Raw genomic sequence first — 23,674 nt, 5'->3', positions numbered from 1 at the left:
AGGACACAAACCGTGCTATTGATGAATTTTCGATCACATCAGACACAAACATGCAATGAATTCTGGAGCTGAATCATGACCTTGGCAAGAGGCTTAGGGTACTCCACATAGTTGCAGGCTTCCTTGGCTAACTAAGCGGTTTCATTTTATGCCAAAAACTTGTAGATTAATAACAGAAATAATGTAGTACTTGTCAATATGTGTGAGAAAATACCATAGGCCAACATATGCATATCACATTCGATGTGAAGAGAAAACACGTGAAAAAGCAATAAGCATTAATCTCACACAGGATGGATCAAGAAACAAATTAATCCGTGCTGTTCGACAGCTCCAATTAGCGGTTCATAAAGAAAAAATAATCAGGATTTGGGGCTCACATGTGGGTAAGGGGAAAGAATCCCCATTAATCTTGGCCACCGCACGGCAAACTTATCACTGAAGCGCGCCAACGCAAAGGAATATTTATAACTTTTAAAACTAATCTAGTCGAGCTTGACCTAAGGGCCGCCCTACATGAGCTACCCTGCATCTATTCCATACACCGTCCCTCATAATCCAACTCGCTTTTAATAGTATTTTCTTCAGAATGCATAAACATACTTTTTTAGTACACACGAAAATTGACTTGAGCCACATAACCTTTTTAAAATTACAAACATTTTTTAACTTGCAAACACTTTTACAATTACATGAACACATTTTAAAAAAGGGTGATTTTTTGTGGAAAAAAATGTGGACAATATTTCAATACATAAACTCTTTTTGAAAAACAATAAACATTTTAAAATGCAAGGGCACTTTTTTAAAATCACTTATTTTTTTTAGAAAGCACGAACACATTTTAAATTACACAACCATTTTTTAAAGCATACAGACACTTTTTAAATTATATAACCAGATTAGTGGGAAAATACTAACCACTAATTCTATAGCATCCACGTAAATATAATCTCTCTGTTGAACTCAGCATGCGTGCAAGCTAGCGTTAACACGTAAGTTGATAGCTGGAAGAAATCAGCCGCCTCGCTGGCGTCGTATCGACAGTTCCAGTCTTCCAGACGACTATGAAGAACCCAAATAATAAAACAAACAGTTATATCCATCCCCCCAAACCCCCGATAAGCAGCAGGCACTCCCACCCGCCTTGGGACGTGCCGCCTCTGCCGGCTGCGCCCACCTCGGCGCCCCTTCTGCATCCATCCCCGCCGCCGGCAGCAACCTCGTCGGAGCTCCGCCGGAGCACGACCTCGCACGCCCTCTCTCCTTTTCCCTTTTATTCCTCCCGTTTCATCTACCTTCCCCCAGCCGCCCACCCACATGAACCGGCCATGGCCGCCCCAAGTCGACGCCAACCGCCGCCGGCGGCGTCTGCGAAGAGCTCGCGCCACCGGATACGCGGCCTGCGCCGTCACCATCCGGCAGGATCCGGTGGAGCCTCGTCGGAGCACCACCTCGCGCCCTGTAATAGATGGTCAAATGTTCTCTTTTGCACACGATTATTGGTTAGCTGGGTTGGACGCCCCCTTTTGAATTCAATGTCAGCCAGGTTGCGGTTCGTGTTCGCATCGTTGTTTGCCAGATTTGTTTGATGGGCTGAGGCCCATGTTAGCTAGATGAGTCATACCAGGCTTCGTTGGGACAGTGAGGGATAAATTTTCCTCTGCTCGAACGACGTACGAACAGATCCTCAAAAAAAAAAAGAACGACGTACGAACCATACGGACAATGGAAACTTGACGGTGGAACAAAAACGGACCAAATTACGGAGATAGGAAGCAATAGCACTTTTATTAGTAGGTATAGATATAGAATAGATAGATATAGATATAGATATAGATATAGAAAAGGGCCAAAACACAAAATTTTGCCGGTCGGAGGGTACCCTCGATATTCCAAATTTATGTGCCTATGCCTTAATCATTGTTAGCTACACCTAGCGCTAGCTATCACCGGTTCATTCACCACACAAATCGAGCGTGGACCAAACTAAAGCCAACGTTGGGGCCGCCTACGGAAAAGGCAGATCACGAAAGAGGAAAGCACAGGACACTGTAGCATGTCTGTGACGAAACGGAAGGGGGACGCCATCGACGGAAATAGGGTATCGTGGTCGCTCCACAACAGTACACGCAGCCGTGTGGATTGGATCGCAGCAGCTAGCAGCACCCTACTTACTATACTAGTTGCTGATACAATGAACCAGCTAGCAAGTTCACGAGGTGTGACAGAACAGACAACAGAGAGAGAGAGAGAGAGAGAGAGAGAGGGAGACTAGACCCCTGACCACGTACGTGCACGGCACATCGGTCTCGAACGGGCAAAGCGCCGGTCACGCGCACGGGATGAGATACGGCGGCAGAGACCGGCCCGTGAAATGCGATGGTGTGACGCGAGCGCCGCGCGCCGCTGCTGTTCATGCAGATATGCTGAGATCGACTGCATGGTAGGCGTAGGCGAGACGGCTATGACTATACACAGCTCATGCATATGCATGCATGCGATCGATGGGGTACGTAGATACCTCCAGCTAGTTTCCCCATCGGGTTATCGTTGATCGCCATGAATCCATGATATAACCTAGCTTAAACCCGCTCGACAGATCTGTGGATGCATCCCGACGCCATCAACCTGATGAGATCAACCTGCTCCTTCTACGTTCCTGCTCAGTTAGTGTCTCTTGTGATTTCTCCGTCCGCTTGGACTGCGTTCCTTGAGCTCTTTGGTAAAACTTGTTACCTGTACTTGACCTGCTGTGCCTTCGAACTTGGTCCGTAAGCTATTGGTCGTGTGTTGGATGACGTTGCCGTTATGACTTTTGTTTATAAAGTCGGGTATGCTGCATTTTCCATGAAAAGAGATTTTAATGTAGTCCATATAGATTAGATTTTTTAAAGAAGTCAAACTTTACGAACTTTGACCAAATTTATAGAGAACAACATATCTAGAATACCAAATACATGTCATTAGATACATTACAAGACGTACTTTCATATTGTATATATTTAGTACCATACACATAAACAGTTTTCTTTGTAAACTTGGTCAAAGTTTGTAAAGTTTGACTTTTCCCAAAATCTGTATGCACTACATTATGGAGCGGAGAGAGTACAAGCATATCAAGAAAATAAAAACGAGCACGCATACGAATGATAGTTATGTATATATGCATGTGAAATTTTGTACAGAGAGTGATTATATGCGAAATACATAAAGATCAAGAATTGGAAGCCTAGGATCCATCGTGTTGGTGTAACTTGTAGACCAGAATAACTTGGTGTGAAAATAAAGAAGTTTTCAAGTTTGTAGCAGCAGTAACTTGCCGACCAGGATATATAGACGTGAAGTTTGTCAAAATTATTTTATTATTTGCAAAGTAAAGAAAAACACACCAACTACCAGCTCAAAAAAAAAAAACTCACGAACTGCGAAGGAACCATATATACACAGCAGGTTAGTGTAGCTTGTAGACCAGAATAACTTAGTGTGTAAAAGGAAGTTTTCAAGTTGTAGCAGCAGTAACTTGTACTACAGAACTGACCGTTTGTCCCTAAACTTAATACGCCCTGCAGTAAATTGTACTCCCTCTGTAAACTAATATAAGAGCGTTTAGATCACTAAAGTAGTTATCTAAATGCTCTTATATTAGTTTACGGAGGGAGTACACCAGAACTGACCGTTCGCCCCTAAACACAATACACGCGTGTTTCTACTTGTCCTCTGCACTTATTCTTACATAAGTTTTCAAATTTGTAGGTGATTTTTTTGCCAGATTGCAAATGTGGTGCCCATGTCGTACCGTAGTCATACTAAAAGCCAGGGGCGGACCCATGATGAAAACTGACCGGGGGCCCCCATCTATGGAATACTCAACGAACACGTTTTCACGGTCTTATAAACGTCTGCTACCTACAGTCATTCTGTCATTGTATTGTTTAAAAAAAAGACAGTAAGTTGGATTTTCTAGGCTCCGTAAAAAAAGATTCAAAGACAATAATGTGGCAACCACCACCAAAAAACATAGTATTAATCTCTGTGAGCCGCTGAGCACTAATTCAGGTTTCTAGCTACTAGCAAAAGGAAAATCCAATTGTTGGTAATTGATTTTCGTATGACTAGATTTATTTCACATCATGTTTTTTAAGACAATATGACTTGTTGTTAGTTCCACTTGACATGGATTCTGTTGTATATTATTTTGTTGATTTTATTTAATAATTACCTACTAAATAGTATTGAATGAGTATATTTCTTCCTATGGTTACATGTGTGTTGCACGTGCATGATTACTATGTGATGAAAATAATCGATTTTTTTGCCCATGCCTTTCTATGTACGTCTGCTACCTACAGTCATTCTGTCATTGTATTGTTTTCTTCTACTATTTTTGTTGTATATTACTACATGAGTTGGTATGTGGTATTTGATACTACAGTCAGTTGGTGTGAAATCCCCCAATTTTTGGTTAATCTAGGCAGTCAAAATAAGTTCAGTCTGTAGTCTGTACACTTGTTAAACCAGTTTTAACTGAACTTGTACAAGCATTAAATCTACGATATTTCAAGTCTCTTGACAAAAAATATATTACATAGAAATAGTTTCATCCTATTGTTGTACAAATCCGAGTATGAGGTGTATTTGTGGTACTTTGAAGTGTAAAAATTGCAGCAATAACATTCTTCTGTTTTGCTGTTGCAACTAGAGAATAAGAACGAGATGCGGAGCCACATGGAATGCTTGGACGAATTAATAAGATGCCAAATCTTGGAAACCAAATTATGTGTATGTAGTTGTTTTGCATCGAAAATATGTTCATATTGTTGGGAATACTGTAGTTGATTTCACCAGTCATGTGTCAGTTATTTGGTCTGAAACTATAGTTCAAGATTAGTAATTATTTGGTCTAAACATACAATTCATTTTCATGTCTTGTTGTATAGTTCTCTCCACAGAAAGAGTTCCTGGAGGTTAATTATTAGAAGTGATGATATATGTATGGCAGCTAATGGATGCCATTATCAAGTCTTAGTTTCTGAATTTTGTTTTGGCAGACATACTCTTTGTTTGATACAATATATCTAAAGATCCATTTTTGCACACTTTTCAAATAAGCTCTTCACTCTTGTGTGTATGGTCAAACAATGCACTTCAAATAATTATATTAGTGTCTCAGGGATAGTTAACAAAATGGTTTACTTATAATCCTAGATAATCCCCATTCATTATGTATGTCACATTTCCATTTTATTTCTTTTGGGAATAGCACATATCATATTTCTTTTTTGTATTTTCTATAGTTTTTTGAATTTAAAAAGGTGTAGATGAACAAAACCAACAGAAAAGGGAACTAAATAAATAATTGTGAAAATCAAAAAATGGATTGAATTGCGGAGACGTGCGTTGCACGTACATGCTTACTAGTTCTTACATAAGTTTTCAAATTTGTAGGTGATTTTTTTGCCAGATACCAAATGTGGTGCCCATGTCGTACCGTAGTCATACTAAAAGCCAGGGGCGGACCCATGATGAAAACTGACCGGGGGCCCCCATCTATGGAATACTCACGAACACGGTTTCACGGTCTTATAAACGTCTAGCACTTTTCATCCATAAAAAACTGTTTAGCACTTTTCTCATAAATGGTAAGATAGTTCATCTACGTTCCGCATTCTAAACAAAAGATACTTCATCCAATATTAACACGGCAAGCTTTTCCACTAAACTGAACAAACCTTACAAAAAGACTTTATATCCCAATATTTCATATGTAGCAAAAGAGAAATTTGCCTTCCACATAAATGCCAACAAAAGATACTTTATCCAATAGTAACATGACAAGTTTACCACTAAACTGAACATATCTTACAAAAAGTCTCTATATCCAAATAGTTTCATATGTTGCAGAAGAGAATATTTGTCTCTAAGATAAATGACGTTATCTGCAAAGAGAAAACACATGTTAGTACTGGCCATTTAAATACTAATGGAGATGGTAAATATAGAAAAGGTGTAAGGTATTAGACCATTGCATTTCTCCCACGATCAACAATCACTTCGTTAAACTCACAAAAAAATAACAATCACTTCGTTAGTAATTGTGTCCAGCAGCTCCTTCTCCACGAAGCAAATTAGGATATGGCTCAAATAAGCATCACCAAGTTTGATACGTAAATCATTCTTTAATGGTGTCCCTAAACAAATAGCAATAGGCTTTGTGCTCCATCTTGTTGTATCTCTAGCCAATTGAAGTACTAACTGTAAAAATCTAGATGCAAAGTATGCTAGTAGTTGCAGGCTAGCAGGCGAGCACACAAGTACTAGTAATAGAATGGCTTGCCGGATTGAATTGCAAAGAAAATTCCCAAATAGTACAAATTAATCTACCAGTCGTGTCTCTTTCGTGTATATCTCCAGGATATTGACGGTCACAGCCGCTTCTCCTTGGTAAAAAAGATCTCATATTAATGTGCAATATTCAAGAGATATATGAAAAATATAAACTTTATTAATGGTTGAGATCTACAGCCGTCCATCGGGAGTGAGTGAGACGATCTGCTCCACCCACACTTGTCATCATGCCGAAAAACAATGTGATGCTTAAAATTTGCAATCAAAAAGACAGGCGTATATCTTTTGTGCATATCTCCAGGATATTGACGGTCACCGCCGCTTCTCCTTGGTAAAAAAGATCTCATATTAATGTGCAATATTCAACTTATATATAAAAATATATACTTTATTAATGGATGAGATCTCCAGACGTCCATCAGGAGTGAGTGAGACGATCTACTCCACCCACACTTGTCATCATGCCGAATACACACGCGACACTTGAAATTTGAAGAGAAAAGATATACACCATTAATTGAATATATATGATCAAGATATACGAAGATATACACAACATTAATCGAAGATATACAAAGAAAAGATATATTGCATGAACGGATGAAAACTCCAGCAGACGCTCGGAGCGAGATGAGCAACACCAAGAGCAGGTGTATGGCTGCGGCACAAAACAATTTGATGTGGAAAACAGTAACCACATCTCCTCGAAAGAAGAGATCTTGTGTTAATGCATAATATTCATGAGATATACGTAAAAGATATGATACATTAATCGATGAAAATCTCTAGCAGTCCGTTGAGAGCAAGTCAGACAAGTCGTCCGCTCCACCCACACTTATCACCATACTGAAAACACATGTAACGGTTGTAATTCAAAAGAGAGGAGACACCTAGTTGTATTTTTTTAGATCTCTATACTTTTGTGTCTATCTCTAGGAAACTGACGGTCGCCGCCGCTTCTCCTCGGTAAAAAAAGATCTCATATTAATGTGCAATATTCAAGAGATATATGAAAAAGATATATTTTATTGATGGATGAGATCTCCAGCCGTCCATTGGGAGTGAGCGAGACGATTTGCTCCACCCACACTTGTCATCACGCCGAAAACGCATGTGACACTTAAAATTTGGAAGAGGAGAGGCAAGGAGTATATCTTTTTTGATATCTCCAGGATATATAAAAGATGTACACCATTAATCGATATATACGACCAAGATATACTCCATCGATCGAAGATATACACAACATTAATTGAAGATATACGAAGAAAGATATACTACATTAATCTTTGAAATCTCAGGCGGCCTGGGCCGGAGCGAGATGAGCCCGCTGCACGCACACACACTTGGCACGCACCGCCCCTGCGCCGAGCACACGTGTACGGCCGCAGCACATAAACAAACGGGCGAGGAAACACAAGGAGAAAAAGAGGAGAGAGGTGGTGGTGACGGCGAGGGAGCCGCAGCCCGACCCCTTTATACATAGAAGATATACTTCATCAATCGAGATATATCGTTTATGTATATATATCTCCAAGATATATGAAAGATATATATAGAAGATATACTCCATCAATGGAAGATATATCGTTTATGTATATATATCCATGATATATAGAAGATATACTTCATCAATCGAAAATATACACAACATTAATCGAAGAAATCCCGCACAACCCCACGAGAGTGGGATGAGCCGCTTCCTCCCCACTTGACATGTGCTGGCCCCACAATGAGAGCACGTGTGTTGCTGCTAAACAAAACAATTGGTATGGGGAACAGTAACCGCCTCTCTTGAAAGAAAAATCTTGTATTAATGTGCAATATTCGAGAGATATACAGAAAAGATATGCTCCATTAATAGATGAAATCTCCCGCAGTCCGTCGGGAGCAAGTGAGACAACCAACCCGCTCCACCCGGCCGTGCACATATATATATGAGGCGTTGGCCAACCCTAGCCATTACGAACATATCACATCTGCTCCACGCGCACCGCCCCAGTCGTTCCCTTTGCTGCTGCACGCGGCGACTCCATTCCGTTCACCGCGTACACGGTTGACGGGAGGAGACGCCTCAGAAACCCCACCTCTCCGGATCCTGTACCGGAGAGGGGCGATTAAGCTTTTGGGGAGCGACTACGCGACTGCTCGCCTCCGATCGACTACTTCCTCCACATCCGCATCTTCTTCCTCATCACCATGTCCAGCGATGCCGAACGTGCCGCCGCCGAGAAGCTCGAAGCCGAGAAGAAGGCCACCGAGGACGCCGCCATGGCCTCTGCCGGGCCTACTGGAGGGTATAATTCGTTTGTCCCGCTCCTATTGATTTTTGTTTTAGCCATATGCTATTGTTATACGTAGATGGATCTGCTATTAGCGTAGTATATGCTTGCATGATCGAATAACAGCATGTGCTTATTTCTGTCAATGACATGCTAGTAACTTATCCGTGGATTAATTTAGTCGAAAAACCGCATATTTACTCAGCGAAGACAAGGAGTATATCTTCAGTGTATATCTCCAGGATATGTAAAATATGTACACAATTAATGAAATACTCCATATACGAACAAGATACACTCCATCAGTCGAAGATATACACAACATTAATCGATCGAAGATATACACCACATTAATCGAAGATATGTATGAAGAAAGATATATTGCATTAATCGGTAAAATCTCGAGCGGCCCGGCCCGCTTCAGGCACGCACACTTGGCACGCACCGCTCCCGGCTCCAAGCACACGTGTGCGGCCGCTGCACAGAAACAAACGGCGGAGGAAACACAAGGGGACAAAGGCGAGAGAGGGTGGTGGTGACGGCGAGGGAGCCCGACGGAGGGCCGGAGGCGCCTACAAAAGGGCACGCCCGTCGCCGCAACTCACCACCACCACCACCATCATTTCTCTCGCTCGCTTCAGCCTTCAGGTCATATGCCCCGCCTGTTCCCCTTGGACTAATCAATCCAGTGATCCCCGCCCGCGGTTGTGGTCCGTCCGTCGGGCCTGCTTGCGGTTGGTTGGTTGGTCCGGGCGCCGGTCCCTCCCTCCCTCCCCCCCCTCCGCCCGTCCTCCTCGTCGTCGTCGCCTAGTGGAGGTGGAGCCAGTCACCCACCTGCTCCTCCCTCGTCGCCTTCCTCCCCTCCCCTCTCCTTCCCCCAGAAGACCCGAGGCCGGCCGGCGGAGGCGCCAGAGGTCGCTTTCCCCCCGCGCCCCACCCCACGGATCACCGCCACCGGTCAGTCACTCCCCCTCCCCCTCTCCTCCCCTCTCTGCTCTCGGTTGGAATTTCTTGTAATTTGGGCGCGCCGCCGCTCTGTTCCGCGAGCCGGAGGGGCGCTGCTCTGCTCTTCTTGGTTTCTGCCGGCCTGCCTCTGCTCTGTCGCCCTTCTTTCGCCGGCCGGCCGGGGATATACTGCTCCGTAAAGTCGTCCAATTTGATTTTATTCCGCCCGGCCCGGGGTAAAATACTGCTTCATTGATACGCCCACCTCCGCGAATATACTTCTTCTTCTGCTCCTAAAAGGGGCTAGATTTTGGGTTTGATTTGATTTTCACGGGACGAATTCGTCGAGCTTTCCAAAACCAATCTCCTCGTCTTCGTCTTGACCGCCGAAACAGAGGATTCTTCTTGGACCTCCTTCCCCACACCCGAAACAACACAAGGAATCGTTCGTGCTTCCGGCCTTCTAGAAGCTCCACACACCAAAAAATCTCCCCCGGCCGGGTCTGGTCAACGAGCCACCAGAACCTCACACACAGTCCCCGCGTCCACTGTCGAATGTCGCTCCGATTCGCGCTCCCACGGTCACCATGCTTCGCGCGCGATCCGTACTATATTCCCTCCTCTCCTGCTCCGGTTCGTTCAGGCAGCAGCTTTGGATCAGTTCCCACGGCCACCCACCCACCTCCACCGGCCCGTTTCTACTCCGGCCTGCTCGTCGTCGTCGACACCTGGAGCAAACACATTCTTATCTTGGGCATCATCTGGCCATGTCTGCGCACTTCGCCTGTCGATTTGCTTCCCTTTTTGGGGCTGCTACTAGGTCAGTTAGTCGGGTCTTGTCACATTTACTCCCCTCTTTCGCCGCTCGCCCATTCCTGTCTAGTCCGTTTCGTATACCCACTCCATCTCCATCCATCCGCCCCTGTCTTTCTTCCTTTCTATCTATGTTCTTCGCTCGCGAGCTCTGTTTTTCTTTGTCGGTGCCGAGGTCCATCCCTACCTGAACAAAATCGATAGGCATTTCTTTTTGGTTTCGTAGGATTCCACTGTATGGAACTATGTATGGATAGATGATTCGTCGAATATTTCACCAAAAAAGAAACGTTTCTATATGAATGCTAGCACTATTGCCTAGAGACGTGCATACAACAATTGCTGCTAGGGAGGGAGGGATGCTACTGCTAGAGCGAGTGGTGGACACTGCTATTACTTTCCTATTATGTCCACTCACCGATGCTAGAACGGTAGGCTAGCTGCTTTTACCACAAAAAGAATCATACTGTATACTGTATATCTGAGAGGCTTCTGCTCTGTGCTATCAAAAATGCCAAAGATGTTGCTGTGCTGTTCCTTTTCTTTTATGGAAGGGGCCTGTTTCTTAGTTTGCATCGCCAAATTTTGCGAGAATCATGCTACTGTATCCGGGAGGGGTTTTAATCCCTCTCTGCTGTGAGAAATGCCGATGACGGTGCGCTGTTTCTATCTTTGATTGATTGCTGAAGGGGACTGTTTCCTAGTTTCTGTTGGAAGATTTTGCGTTGTGGATCTATCAGTTGTAGCAAGACTGTAATCAGACTATGCCTGGCGTGGCGTTTCCTGTCAGTATATGCTTTAGCTTTGCTAGATTGTCTTTATGTTGCAATCCTTGGGTTTGTTAGTGGTATCTATGCTGCAAAAGGTGAGGATCAATGCCCCTCCCTTTGCTGGGATTCTGATCTGGTATTTTCATTAGTAAACGCTGCGTGGGAAAGTGAAATCTCAGGCTTGTCGATGTTTCCACAGATGGCATGCAGAGTGGCCATGGTTTTCCATGGTTTTGTTAGTCAGCTTTCTTTGGTAGGTATACTGTGGGGAATACCATTGTTCTGTTTTTTTTCTTGGTCTACCGGGTCGGTCACTTTTCGTATCCGGTTATTTTATTTTGTCAGAGTTGATTCGTCGTTCGTACGTGCAATCTTATGTTGTTTGTTGGAAGATTACTGCATTTTAGTCGGATATTCATATTCTGTCGGTGATAAAGTTTGAAGTTGTTCAAGAATGTCTTAACATTCTGATGCCTCTCTCTTTAGACTGCACTGTCGGTTCTTTGGTGTCCACTTCAGTTCGTGGTTAGACAAAACCGCGAAATCTTTTGACTCGCCGTTCTCTTTGAATTCACTGCCACTTGATTTGAATTGGCAACACCGCAATGCCTTCAGCTCTTCTCCTATAACTGGCCTCACAGATTTGCTTGCTCACTCACACACATTTCCTCTGTTTTATCCTGCAGAACAGGTGATAGAGCCAGGATTCTGCCAGCACAAATGACGATCTGTAGCTGCGAGGAGACTATCAATGAGTTCGAGATGTTGACGCGCGATGCTGCGCGCGTGCAGCTGGATACGCTGAAAAGGATCCTTGAGGCGAATGCCGGTGCTGAATACCTGAGGCAGTTTGGCCTCGATGGGAGGACCGATGCCGCTAGCTACAAATCTTGCATCCCGTTGTGTGTGCACAGCGACGTTGAACCGTTCATCCAGAGGGTTGCTGATGGTGATAGCGCACCAGTGGTGACCGGGAAGCCCATCACCTCCCTCTCCCTCAGGTACTCATCGCCTTCGGATGTGTTATCTTGTTGTCCTATGGAAGTAGATTTCCGTAACCTGTTTTCCTATTTTTATGCAGTTCTGGTACGACGCAGGGAAAGCCTAAGTTCCTGCCATTTAATGATGAATTGCTTGAGAACACACTTCAAATATTCCGTACTTCGTACGCATTCAGGAACCGGTAAGGATCTCCATTTTGTTATTGCGCTCAAGAACAACTGCAGCTTCTGATTTTCAAACTAATCTTGCTGGTCAAGTCCGGCAGAAACTTTTGTTGTTTATACATTACTGTGACGCGTGTGATTAAGTGTAGCTTGGGTTCTGAATTTCTTCCATGCATCTGAAAATTTTAGAATAATATTGTGTTTTGTTATTACAGTGAATACCCTATCAGCGAAGGAAAAGCCTTGCAGTTTGTTTATGGTAGCAAGCAAGTCTTGACGCCTGGTGGCATCCTTGCTACAACTGCAACAACAAACCTGTACCGGAGTCAACGCTACAAGGAAGGGATGAAGGATATCCAGTCTCAGGGCTGCAGCCCCGACGAAGTCATCTTTGGCCCTGACTTCAACCAATCCTTGTACTGTCACTTGCTCTGTGGGTTGATATACTCAGATGAGGTCCATTCCGTGTTCTCGACGTTTGCTCACAGCCTAGTGCATGCATTTCAAACATTGGAGGAGGTTTGGGAGGAGCTATGTGCTGATATAAGAGATGGTGTTGTTTCAGAGAAAATCACAGTACCATCAATTCGCGAGGCTGTTTCAAAGATTCTGAAGCCCAACCCTGAGCTTGCTGACTCGATCCACAAGAAGTGTGCGGGCTTGAGCAACTGGTATGGTGTGATCCCGGCACTGTGGCCCAAGGCAAAGTACGTGTATGGCATCATGACAGGGTCCATGGAGCCGTATCTGAAGAAGCTGCGGCATTATGCTGGGCACTTGCCACTGATCAGTGCCGACTATGGCGCCTCTGAAGGATGGGTTGGTTCTAACATCGACCCCACGGTGCCGCCTGAGCAGGTGACTTATGCTGTTCTGCCGCAGACTGGTTATTTTGAGTTCATTCCTTTGGAGAAACCAACAGGGGAGGAGACGGAGAACAGTGCAGCTATTCATTACATCGAGTCGGAGCCGGTTGGGTTAACTGAAGTTGAGGTTGGCAAAATCTATGAAGTTGTGCTGACTACCTTTGCAGGTACATTCCTTCTCTTGGCTATTTGTTCTGACACTTAGATTAATGGTGGGGTAAATATAGCTATTAAGGACAACAATATAAATTTTCATCATGTGTTCTCCTTTTGCGCTTGTCACCTGAGTCAGATATCTTATCTCGTAACGATTATTAGAAGCACCTAATCTAGTGGTTCTTGTGGTGTGTAGTTTTCAGTGTAAATTCAGACTTATTAGCCATGTCCCTACAAATTTGAAACACAGTTGCTCTGTATGCATCAAGGTTGTGGATTAAGCACGTGGGCAAGTAATTATCGCTAACGTTTCTTGTCCACTCATTGCTGCATTCATTAGGGGTAGCATCAAACAGCATAAGCCAGCCAGTGCGTCCTAATCTTGGTCTATATCAGCTTTACCAGACTCAACAATCACATCGCGTCATTAATTAATTCAGCTAGTACATATCTGTCAAGAGCAACTTTGGACATTCCTTGCTCAGGAAATAGTGAACTTTAGGTGTAGAATTTTGATCCTTCTCTTTTAAAGCATATGATTTTAATTTTGATCTCTGAATACTACTATTAGTCTATTTACAATCCCTTCTCTGCTCTGTTGCTGCAGGCCTATATCGCTACAGACTAGGAGATGTGGTGAAGATAGCGCGCTTCCACAACTCGACGCCGGAGCTCCAGTTCATCTGCCGCAGGAGCCTGGTGCTGAGCATCAACATCGACAAGAACACCGAGAAGGACCTGCAGCTGGCTGTCGAGGAGGCGGCCAAGCTGCTGGAAGGGGAGAAGCTGGAGCTCGTGGACTTCACGAGCTACGTGGAGAAGTCGAGTGACCCGGGCCGCTATGTGATTTTCTGGGAGCTGAGCTCTGAGGCCACAGACGATGTTCTGAGCGGGTGCGCTAACGCCCTGGACCTGGCATTCCTCGACGCGGGCTACATGGGGTCGAGGAAGATCAAGACCATCGGGCCGCTCGAGCTCCGGGTCCTGCGGAAGGGCACATTCAGGGAGATCCTGCTCCACTTCCTGACCCTAGGAGGCGCGGTGAGCCAGTTCAAGACGCCCCGGTTCGTGAGCCCGGCCAACGGCAAGGTGCTGCAGATACTGAACCGGAATGTCGCCAAGAGCTACTTCAGCACCGCGTATGGGCTATGACAGAAGCAAGAATAATTGCCTGCTGCTAGATTTAGCAGGGGCGTGTAATTACCTTTCTTTTTCTGTTCTTTTCCTTTTTTTTGCTGGTACCTTTTAGTAGTCTCCTCAAGAAGGAACCGTTTGTTTTAGTCTGTTGGAATAATGTTTTCTTTCTTATGATCAATCTGGTGGCAAGGCTACTGAGCTAGAATCTATGTAAATTGCCGCAGTTGTAGCGAAAGGTATGAAATGAGGAAAAAGAAAGAAAACTGGTGTTGTTAATTTGCCTGACTTGTGATGCTGTGCACAGAGTGCATTACACACTCCAAAGTAAATTCAGCAATATATGTTTCCAGAGCTGGTCATCAAGTGTTTGAGAACAGCATCTCAGTTTAATTCTTCTCTTTTCAGCCCCAGGCATGTAATCCTGCAGAAACCATTTCATTCACCATTGAACTATATGTATGCTTTGTAATTTACATGCAGAAGTGGTTTGAGCAAAACAGTAAAAATAAGTCATCCCACACGGAGGACATGAGCAGCAATATACTCCTTCCGTACCAAAATATAAAACGTTTTTGTAGTTCAAATTAAGCTGCAAAAATGTATATATTTTGGTACAGAGGTAGTAGTTTACTGGTTAACATTGATTCCCGTAGCTCTGTTGTTTTACACTTTAGCAGCACTTAGTCTCTGGCTTAGGATCATCCCAAGATGGTTGGGATGTAGCTCATAGAGAAACAGAGAAACACCAGCTCTGATTAAGAGATGGAAAAGGATTCAGGAGGACCAGATAATCTGCTGGTGACCTATACATATAGCAATAGGAAATCAAGGTGGTGAATAATCATCTTTACTTGCCTATTAACCTTAGCACAAAACCATTTTCATGCACACTGTCATCGAATAAACCACTGTCGTTGCCGCGGCAATGGTCGTGTGCCAAAGATGATCCTTGGGCCGTCGTGATGCCCCTCCTTTCCGCTCCCCTCACAAGCCGTTGCCCCATAGGATTCCAGGAACCCTTAGGGGCCACCCCAATGATACATTGTACTGTACACATTTCTTGTGAAGTTTAAGTCCAAATTTTTTATGTTATTTAATGAATTGTTTATTATTATGAGGACAACCCGATTTCTTGTAAATGTTTTGGGTGTGTCACTTATTATTTATTATTTTATTTAATGAATTATTTAAATATACTGTTGATCGCCATAAAGTATATTTTTTGCAATGTTTATGATTTCAGGAAGAAATACCATGGAAGACTACAAAACCTTGCCAAAGGGTAACCCTGGGAGGCACCCAATGGGTGTGCGTGCCCCACCAGTGGTGTCAACCTCCCTGCAGTCGTAGGGCCTATCCTAATTTTCTCACATATTATTCCATCACTGCCACCTCAAGATGTTCGTGGAACATAGGAGAAACGTTTCCAGATTGCTTCTCCGGCGCCTAGCTGGAGCCTGGAGGGGGTATTCACCACCGTTCTTGATGAAGATCATCTTTAATCTTCTCCGTGATGAGGTGTAAGTAGTCCACCTCCAATCCTATTGGTTTGTAGTGGTAGTAGCTATGTAGCAATCTTTCTATGGTGCTACATGTCTAGATCATATGAGTTGCCTATCATAATTACGACCATCTATGTAACTTTTGTGGTGGATCTTTTGCTATGTGATGATGAATTTCACTGTGAGTTTTTTATAATGGTTATAAGATTTATTTACACCACATATATATGTCTCCATTTGATTAGTCTATCTTTGGTCAGTTTAGATGAAAGGACAATGTGGGGAACAATGTGCATTATATGCAGTTCTGATGGGTTTGACACTCTAAGGGTAGAAAGAGGGTTGCGAGTCTATACAAAAGATGAGGTGCAAGGTAGGTGGAATATGTTCTCAACGGTATGCCATCATGCTCATTGCAATGTGATATTGAAAGTGCATTTAATCCCCAAGGTGGGTTTTGATAATTCATGCCAATATATCTCAAGGTACTAATAACCACTTCTAGCATATTTCAAGTAATGTTATGTTAGGCACAACTTGGGAATGGAAGGTGGCCCCTAAAAAGGCTTAAAGACAAGTGTTGGACAAGCCAGAGGATTCAACATTTTCATTTTAGTGATCCAAGAGAACATTGAGTACATAGGCATGCCAATACTACCAAAAGGGGGCGAGGATGTGATAATGAGCCTTTTGCTCCATGTGCTTAAGATCAAACTCCAAAACTCCGCAAAATTCTTCAAGATTTCCACCATATCTACCTAGTTCCAATTCAACTCAGTATTTTTCAAGCACTTCCACTTAGAACCACCTAATAAACTGGATATAGCCTTTCCACCAAACACTGATCATTCGGAGACTCCACCATTCCATTCGGAGCCATCGAAGCAACATGGTAAACCTTTTTGTTACTACCCCAAAAATTCCGAGAAAACAAGTCAGAACTTCCGAAGTGTTAATAGAGAGTTTGCCCCTACTAAAGTGATCACTTTGGATCCATCGATCGATTTCATTCAGACCGACCAATGCATCTAAAAGTTGTCACCTTTATTCACTCCGGAGCCACCGAGCAATCCAGTCGAAGCCTTTAAGATGTGCAATAAAGTGAGTAACGCTAAGATTTCTGATCCTACCTATATATACCTCAACCTATCCCACCAGTTCAACTCGAAGCAAAATCCACTTCCATCATATGTTCTGAGAGAGAACTCCACCTTCTTGTGCTTATTTCAAAGGGCTCTCCACTCGAACCACCCAGTCAAACCCTTTCAGATCCAATCCCCTCTTTAATGTTGAGATTACCAATTACCAATTACTTTGTAAACCATGATGCAATATTTCCCTAGTTGCCTTGATTATATATTCTAGTTGATACTTTTTAAAACTGCAAACAAACTAAGTGCTTTTAGCATAAATCAATTTTTGACCAGAAAGTAGGTGTTTTTGCCATTTGTATCTCTATTGTTGTTATACATCATTTTGGCCATATTTAGTTGGGAAAATGTGCACCATTTTTGAAATTGTTAGTTTGTTGTTCCATGGCATAAGAAAGAGTAAATGCTAGCATGGCATTTTCGAATGGACATATGGCAAGTCTTAGTTTTCGCGTGTCTCAAAATTTGCCATTACCTTTGATACCTCTAGTAGCTCACTATCTCTTGCTACAAACCCTTGTAATTTAGGACCACACACTTAGATACCAATAATAGGAGGTGTAATCACCGCACTCCCTACAAATTAGAATAGAAGGATGCATCTTCTTAGACATGTTGCCTGAATTGCTAACAAAGCTTTGATTTGCATTTTATCAGTCTCATATGCATGGATACCTCGGAGTCATGACAGACATTGTCATGCTAGGATGATCCACTAAAGGAGGGGACATGATGAGATGTATGAATAGAATTGAGCGACCGACTACATCGACTCCAATTCGTCTACGGTGATCTTCAACAAGTCTAATCTTATATGACTCATGACCTACATCTTGTCATTTTTCCAGAGTGTTTTGGAAAAGTTGACTTATAGCTACCTTAGCTATCGTGTTCCCTTAAAGTGAGATTGTATTTTCAAACTTTTTTATTATGATATCAAAATTTGAAATTGGTCCATGCACACATATATGTTGTTAGATCAGGTTGGTTTTGATATGGGGTTTGCGAAAGCTATAACTCCTAGCTTCGAAGAAAAATTGATGTAAAAAATCAAGCAAGCAATGCAAAAAATTGTATCCTAAGTGCACATGCATATGACAAATGACTCCGTTTCAGCCCTTGGAGCGCACATGCGTTGGTGGCTAACTTGTGACTCCTCTCCCCCCCGGAAAACCAGGGTCATTTTGACCAAAAACTAGGACTAGAAACAAGTGAGAGGATGTACTCTAGATACCTCTACCAAATGTTTGTTAACTCCTAATTATAAAACATTCAACCAAAATTTGAAGATATTTAAGGATGTTTTGAAGGAGGACACTTGCAAATGTAATATATAATAAATTAATAAACAACAGTAGTTTTGTGGAGCAATATAATAATTTTTTGCGTTACATTTAAGATTTAATATATTTCTTCAAAAAAGGTTTAAGCATACCTAATTAAATTAATATAATAAACCATTTATAGCAAGAAATATATAAATCCAATTAAACATGAAAAATAATATTAGAATCATAAATTTTCAAACTTTATAACAAAGAAATATCTTAATGTATATGAACATAATTAAATTGTTAAACTCTACTAGGTATGATTTAAAAATAATATTTAAGGTAATAAAACTAACAATGTATCAATAAAAATGACATACATAATTAGTACTAGCAAAGTAAAACAATTTGGTATAAACAGGCCTAGGAGTAGTTAAAATTCAAGTTGTGAAAATAATGGACATGTGTTTTTCAGTCTAAAAAAGGATCCCCGTCCCCTTCCTAAGCCTTGGTGGTGAATGTAGTGACCTAGTTAAAAACACCTCGGCCCGTGAGCCCGTCCAGTGCCAAGGTTAATAAGGATGTCACCTAGAGTTACTCCAGTACCTCCTACAGGTTATGACAAACTGAACCAGACACTATTTTTTGAAGTGACAAGATGTCATTTGTCTTATTATTGACTGTCAATCTACTTCTTTGTTATCAATTTGTTGTTGGTCCACTCTCCTGTTATGGAACTACTAATTTTGTTCTCTCTATCCCTTAATCCCTTCTAGTGTGGCCTTCATAGTTGATATCATAGAGCTAGTGTTGTTTTGGTTATTGTTTTTTTATTTTAATCGTGGTCTACTAATCCGTCGTTTCATCGATGAGGCAACATTTCAACAACCAGTCGTCTGACGGTTGTGACCCCGATCAAAGTGCTTTCAACGATTTAAGATTCTCGCCTCTTGTGGTGGGCAACTCATATGCAGCTATCGAAACTTTTGAGGTTAATATTGTTTTTTTTGTATATTGTTTTTTTGTACTTTTGTTAGAGGGTGCCTGGAAGATCATCAAGATGTGATTTGTGGAGCATATGATGATAACTTCATAGTGCTTTGTTGTAAACTGAGAGTTTGTCTAAATCATTCCTCTAGTCTTTTATTTTATTTTATTTGAATATGTTGTAACATTTAGTCTAAAGTCAGATGGTTGATAAAAAATTAGTACCATAATAGCAAACCTAACTAGTGCGGTAAGGTTTGTCTATTCACATTTTTGGTACCATGTCAATTTTGAAATTTGTCCTTGAAGACACATATATTGTCAGATCGGTTTGATCTGGATATAAATGAATTGTTTTGACCTGGTTTGAGAAAGGCAAAGTTGTTGCTTTTGAAGAAAGCATTGACTGTAAAAAAACTTTTGCATAGCATTTCTAGATACCATGTTCTTAATTATAGTATTACAAAACAATAAAGCATACATATATAATATTAATGTTTCAAGTGGTGTTATGATCATCCTGAGATCACAAACAACCTATCATGGTCACCGAGACCAACCTAATCATAACCTTCTCATATTTTACTAGATATAATACTTCTCATAGTCATACCAAGATTTACGCCCTCGTGTATCCATGTGAGAATAACCGAAGGACGAACTGCCATAACAATGCAGCTCATGCACTTCCAATATCATGACTGACATCTCCAACCGTCAGAATAGTGCACTCCAATGCACTTCCAATTCTCTCCTCAACATTCGTGTGAGGCTTTAGAGGTTGCTTTGATTGCACACAACTATGACACTCGGAACCTTTCGCAACCGTGAAAAATGTTAATCAAGCATTTGAAAATATAAAAAATGTGTATAGAAGACATGTTGACCATGTCTTTTAAAAAAAAAAATTTGTATTCGAAAGATGTTAAACATGTATTAGAAAAATGTTATTAACATGTACAAAAAATTCAGAATGAAAACCAAAAGAAACAAAGAAAACCTAAAAAATAAAAACTGAAAAAGAAACAAAATAAACAAAGAAAAAGAAGATGAAAAAAATTAAGAAACAAATGCAAAAGGAATGAAAAACCCAAAGAAGAAACACAAGAAAATGAGTAAAAGAAAAAAACCAAAAGAAAACCGGCTCGAATTGCCTCAAGTAGGTCGCGCCTCTTCTCACTACTAGGGAAATGCTTATAGGCAGGACCTGAGTAGTAGCGCTGGAAAATAGCCGCCGCTGCTGCTAGTTAGCAGTAGCGCTGTTTACGGGCAGCGTTACTAGTAACTTCGTAGCAGTAGCGCTGGAAAACTAAAAAGCACTACTATTATGTGGGACCAGACGAGGCCACCGACGGTAGCTATAGTAGCAGCGTTGTCCAAAATACAGCACTACTACTAAGAGTTTAGCAGCAGCGCTTTTCGCCAACGCTCGCTGCTGCTAAGTTTAGTCCACTCGTTGCAAATAAGTTTAGTCCCACCTCGCTCCGCTAACAGGGTGTTTACCAGCTTAAATACATTACTTCTCAAACCATCACAACCACTTGGTCTTCATTGAACTCTATGTGTAGGATCTGTGGCGAATATTCCTATTAACAATTTAGATTCTACACAAAAAGATCATTGATGACCAATGTATTTTTGATTCATGCTTAGTCTTAGCAGTAACGCTACTACTAGGGTTTTCCCTAGTAGTGTCTACTTACCACGAGTGGGAAGCTGGCGGAGTGGCTAGCAGCACCGCAACACTCATACATAGGCAAGACAGAGGTTGTGTTTGGTTGAGCTGCAGATTCTGTAAAAGCTGCTGTGAACTTTCAGCTGTGGAAAAGCTGGAAGTCGTTTGGCTGAAACAGCTGTGAAACTACAGATTTGACTGTGAATTGTCTGTAATGACCCTGGACAATGATTCAATATTTTTATGTGCAACTTGACCGTAAAATAGTGATATGTACATTGGTAGGCAATAGAACAGACGTTTTGCAAAGGAAAATTATGACATTTAGATGATCCACAACTGACACATACGAATTCAACGATTATACTTTCAAGTTGCATACTACATATTATATATAAATAGATATTGACCCCATAATTATATTACAAAAGGCATGCACCATAGAATATACATATGGTTCGCATGATGATGACCTCCATCAAGATAGCTAACCTATGTTGCTATCGCAAGACAAGCATCGGCTATCCTACTACAAATAGTATCCATGGTATCTTTGTTCTCTCCTCTTCAACGGGATCCGCTTGTGTTGGTGCTACTTGGTACATACTCATCATCGGCATCACATTTATCAAAAAATTTATCACTCAACTTGCTATCACGAATGAAGTTTTGCAATGCCATGAAAGCAATGATGATATGCTTTTGCATACGAGGTGAGAAACTTGGGGCCCCTTTCAATATGCGCCATTTCTGCTTGAGCAACCGAAAAGCACGCTCAACGACATTGCGGAGGGACGAATGTGAAAAGTTGAACAACTCATATTTCCCTTGAGGTGGACGGTGACGACGAAGACAGAATTCTGGTAGATGGTACGTACTCCCCTTAAAAGGAGCAAGATATCTTATTCGGTTTGCATAACCAGAGTTCACAAGATAGTATCTCCCTGAAAATGAACACCAAAACACCAAGTGAGCGTCTCACATAAGAATATAATGAATGATAACATGTGTTGTTATGTTATACCTTTGGGAGGTACAGGAAATGAAGAGAAGTGTGCTAATGCATGATTCAGGATCCTTGAGTCATGTGTAGAGCCCGGCCAACCCGCAACCACAAAGGTAAACCTCATGTCAAAGTCACATATTGCAAGCACATCCTGAGAAGTAAAACTATGTCGACATCTATGGTTAACCACGTCATCTGCAGGCACTGTCACTGGCACATGAGATCCATATATGGCACCAATAGTGCCTTTGAAATGAGGCCAGAAACGTTCTTCTCTAATCTTTTCATGCTCATAGCTAAATGTAGGATCTCTCAGTTTGATGATATCTTTCGCTAACTTGCGCAAACATAACAAGACTTCCTTAAACTTTGTGTGAACTGTCCAAAGCGAGCGTACGAAACGGTTTTCTTCTTGAGCAAATGCTTGAGGGCCACCAACGATCCATAAGAACATGGCCAATGATTCAATTGATGAAACATTACTACATGGGCAGAACATAGCAAGCTGTCAACTAAATTCACATCAGAAAGGTACTACACGGGCTCCATTCACAACAGAAGCACAAGTAACCTGTACTAGCAAGCAATATGTACTAATCAGTCAATCTGTACACAATTTATCCCAAATACACCACCTACTAGCAAGTAGTCAGTACTCAGTTCATGCAAATTAACATGGACTCCATAATATGTACTCCCTCTGTCCGAAAATACTTGATATCAAAATGGACAAAAAGGGAGGTATCTAGAACTAAAATACATCTAGATACATCCCCTTTTATTCATTTTGATGACAAGTATTTTCGGACAGAGGGAATACTAATTTGTCAAGAGTGCATCCATAATCTATACTAATCAATAGCACGAGCATCCATAAGGAATCAATAGCATTAGGCAATAGTGCAGTGTACTACTCCCTCCGTCCGGAAATACTTGTCATCTATTCATTTTGATGACAAGTATTTCCGGACGGAGGGAGTATTTAGGAAGAGAAGTAACATGAATGAACCTACTGTAGTAGTTCGTTGGAAGGGGAGGATGGAGGGATGGAAGAGGAGGGAGGAAGAGGAGGAAGGAGGGAGTAAGGACGGAGGCTACCTCGCTGTGGAGGGCTCTGCAGCTCCGGTCGACGGCGCCGGACGGCCGGCGAGGAAGGGCCGTTGGGCGGGCGGCGTACTGCTCAGAGGTGCATGGATATGCAGGGGGTGTAGCTCCGGGCGGCGGTGGAGAGTCTGCAGCACTGGCGGCGGCGACGCCGGCGGCGGTGGAGGGCCGGCAGCACTGGCGATGGCGGTGGAGGGCCGGTAGCGCTGGCGGCAGCGGCTAGAAACCCTAGCCCATCGCTCGGGACGAGGGGATTTTTCCCTCGAGGAGTTTTTGCTGTCGATGGTACGAGGAGATTTTTGTTATCGGCAGCGAATCGTTTTCACAAGGGAGTGGCAAAGGTGGGTAAATAACCATCCTGAAACACTCAGTCTAGTTCTTCTCTTGTCTGCCCCAGACATGTAATCCTACAGAAACCATCTCATTCAACATTGAACTGTACTAGAGGCTAACCTGCAGAAACCATTTCATTCACCATTGAGTTGTACCAAAGAG

At 42.4% G+C, this 23,674-nt stretch overlaps 1 protein-coding gene across 5 annotated transcripts; it reads left to right on the top strand.

Annotated features, from left to right (window-relative positions):
- The first annotated feature begins 8,323 nt into the window (after positions 1 to 8,323).
- Positions 8,324 to 14,759, top strand: LOC109785424 (jasmonoyl--L-amino acid synthetase GH3.5). Of its 5 annotated transcripts, none has more exons than XM_040392349.3 (5): positions 8,324 to 8,645; positions 11,845 to 12,159; positions 12,240 to 12,341; positions 12,540 to 13,357; positions 13,954 to 14,759. In XM_040392349.3, exons 1-5 carry the CDS (start codon positions 8,548 to 8,550, stop codon positions 14,496 to 14,498), a joined length of 1,878 nt encoding a protein of 625 aa, XP_040248283.1. In that variant the 5' UTR covers positions 8,324 to 8,547; the 3' UTR covers positions 14,499 to 14,759. The 5 variants fall into 5 exon arrangements, with proteins under 5 accessions (XP_040248283.1, XP_020199621.1, XP_020199623.1 ...); XM_020344032.4 differs by lacking the exon at positions 8,324 to 8,645 and adding an exon at positions 9,129 to 9,587; XM_020344034.4 differs by lacking the exon at positions 8,324 to 8,645 and adding an exon at positions 9,179 to 9,587 and having other exon boundaries at positions 11,850 to 12,159.
- The last annotated feature ends 8,915 nt before the right edge of the window (positions 14,760 to 23,674 follow it).

Source organism: Aegilops tauschii, chromosome 1 (assembly GCF_002575655.3).
Source record: "Aegilops tauschii subsp. strangulata cultivar AL8/78 chromosome 1, Aet v6.0, whole genome shotgun sequence".
NCBI classification, from domain to species: Eukaryota; Viridiplantae; Streptophyta; class Magnoliopsida; order Poales; family Poaceae; genus Aegilops; species Aegilops tauschii.
Note: the sequence above shows the minus strand (reverse complement) of the source record. Positions and strands in the feature narration are given on the sequence as shown.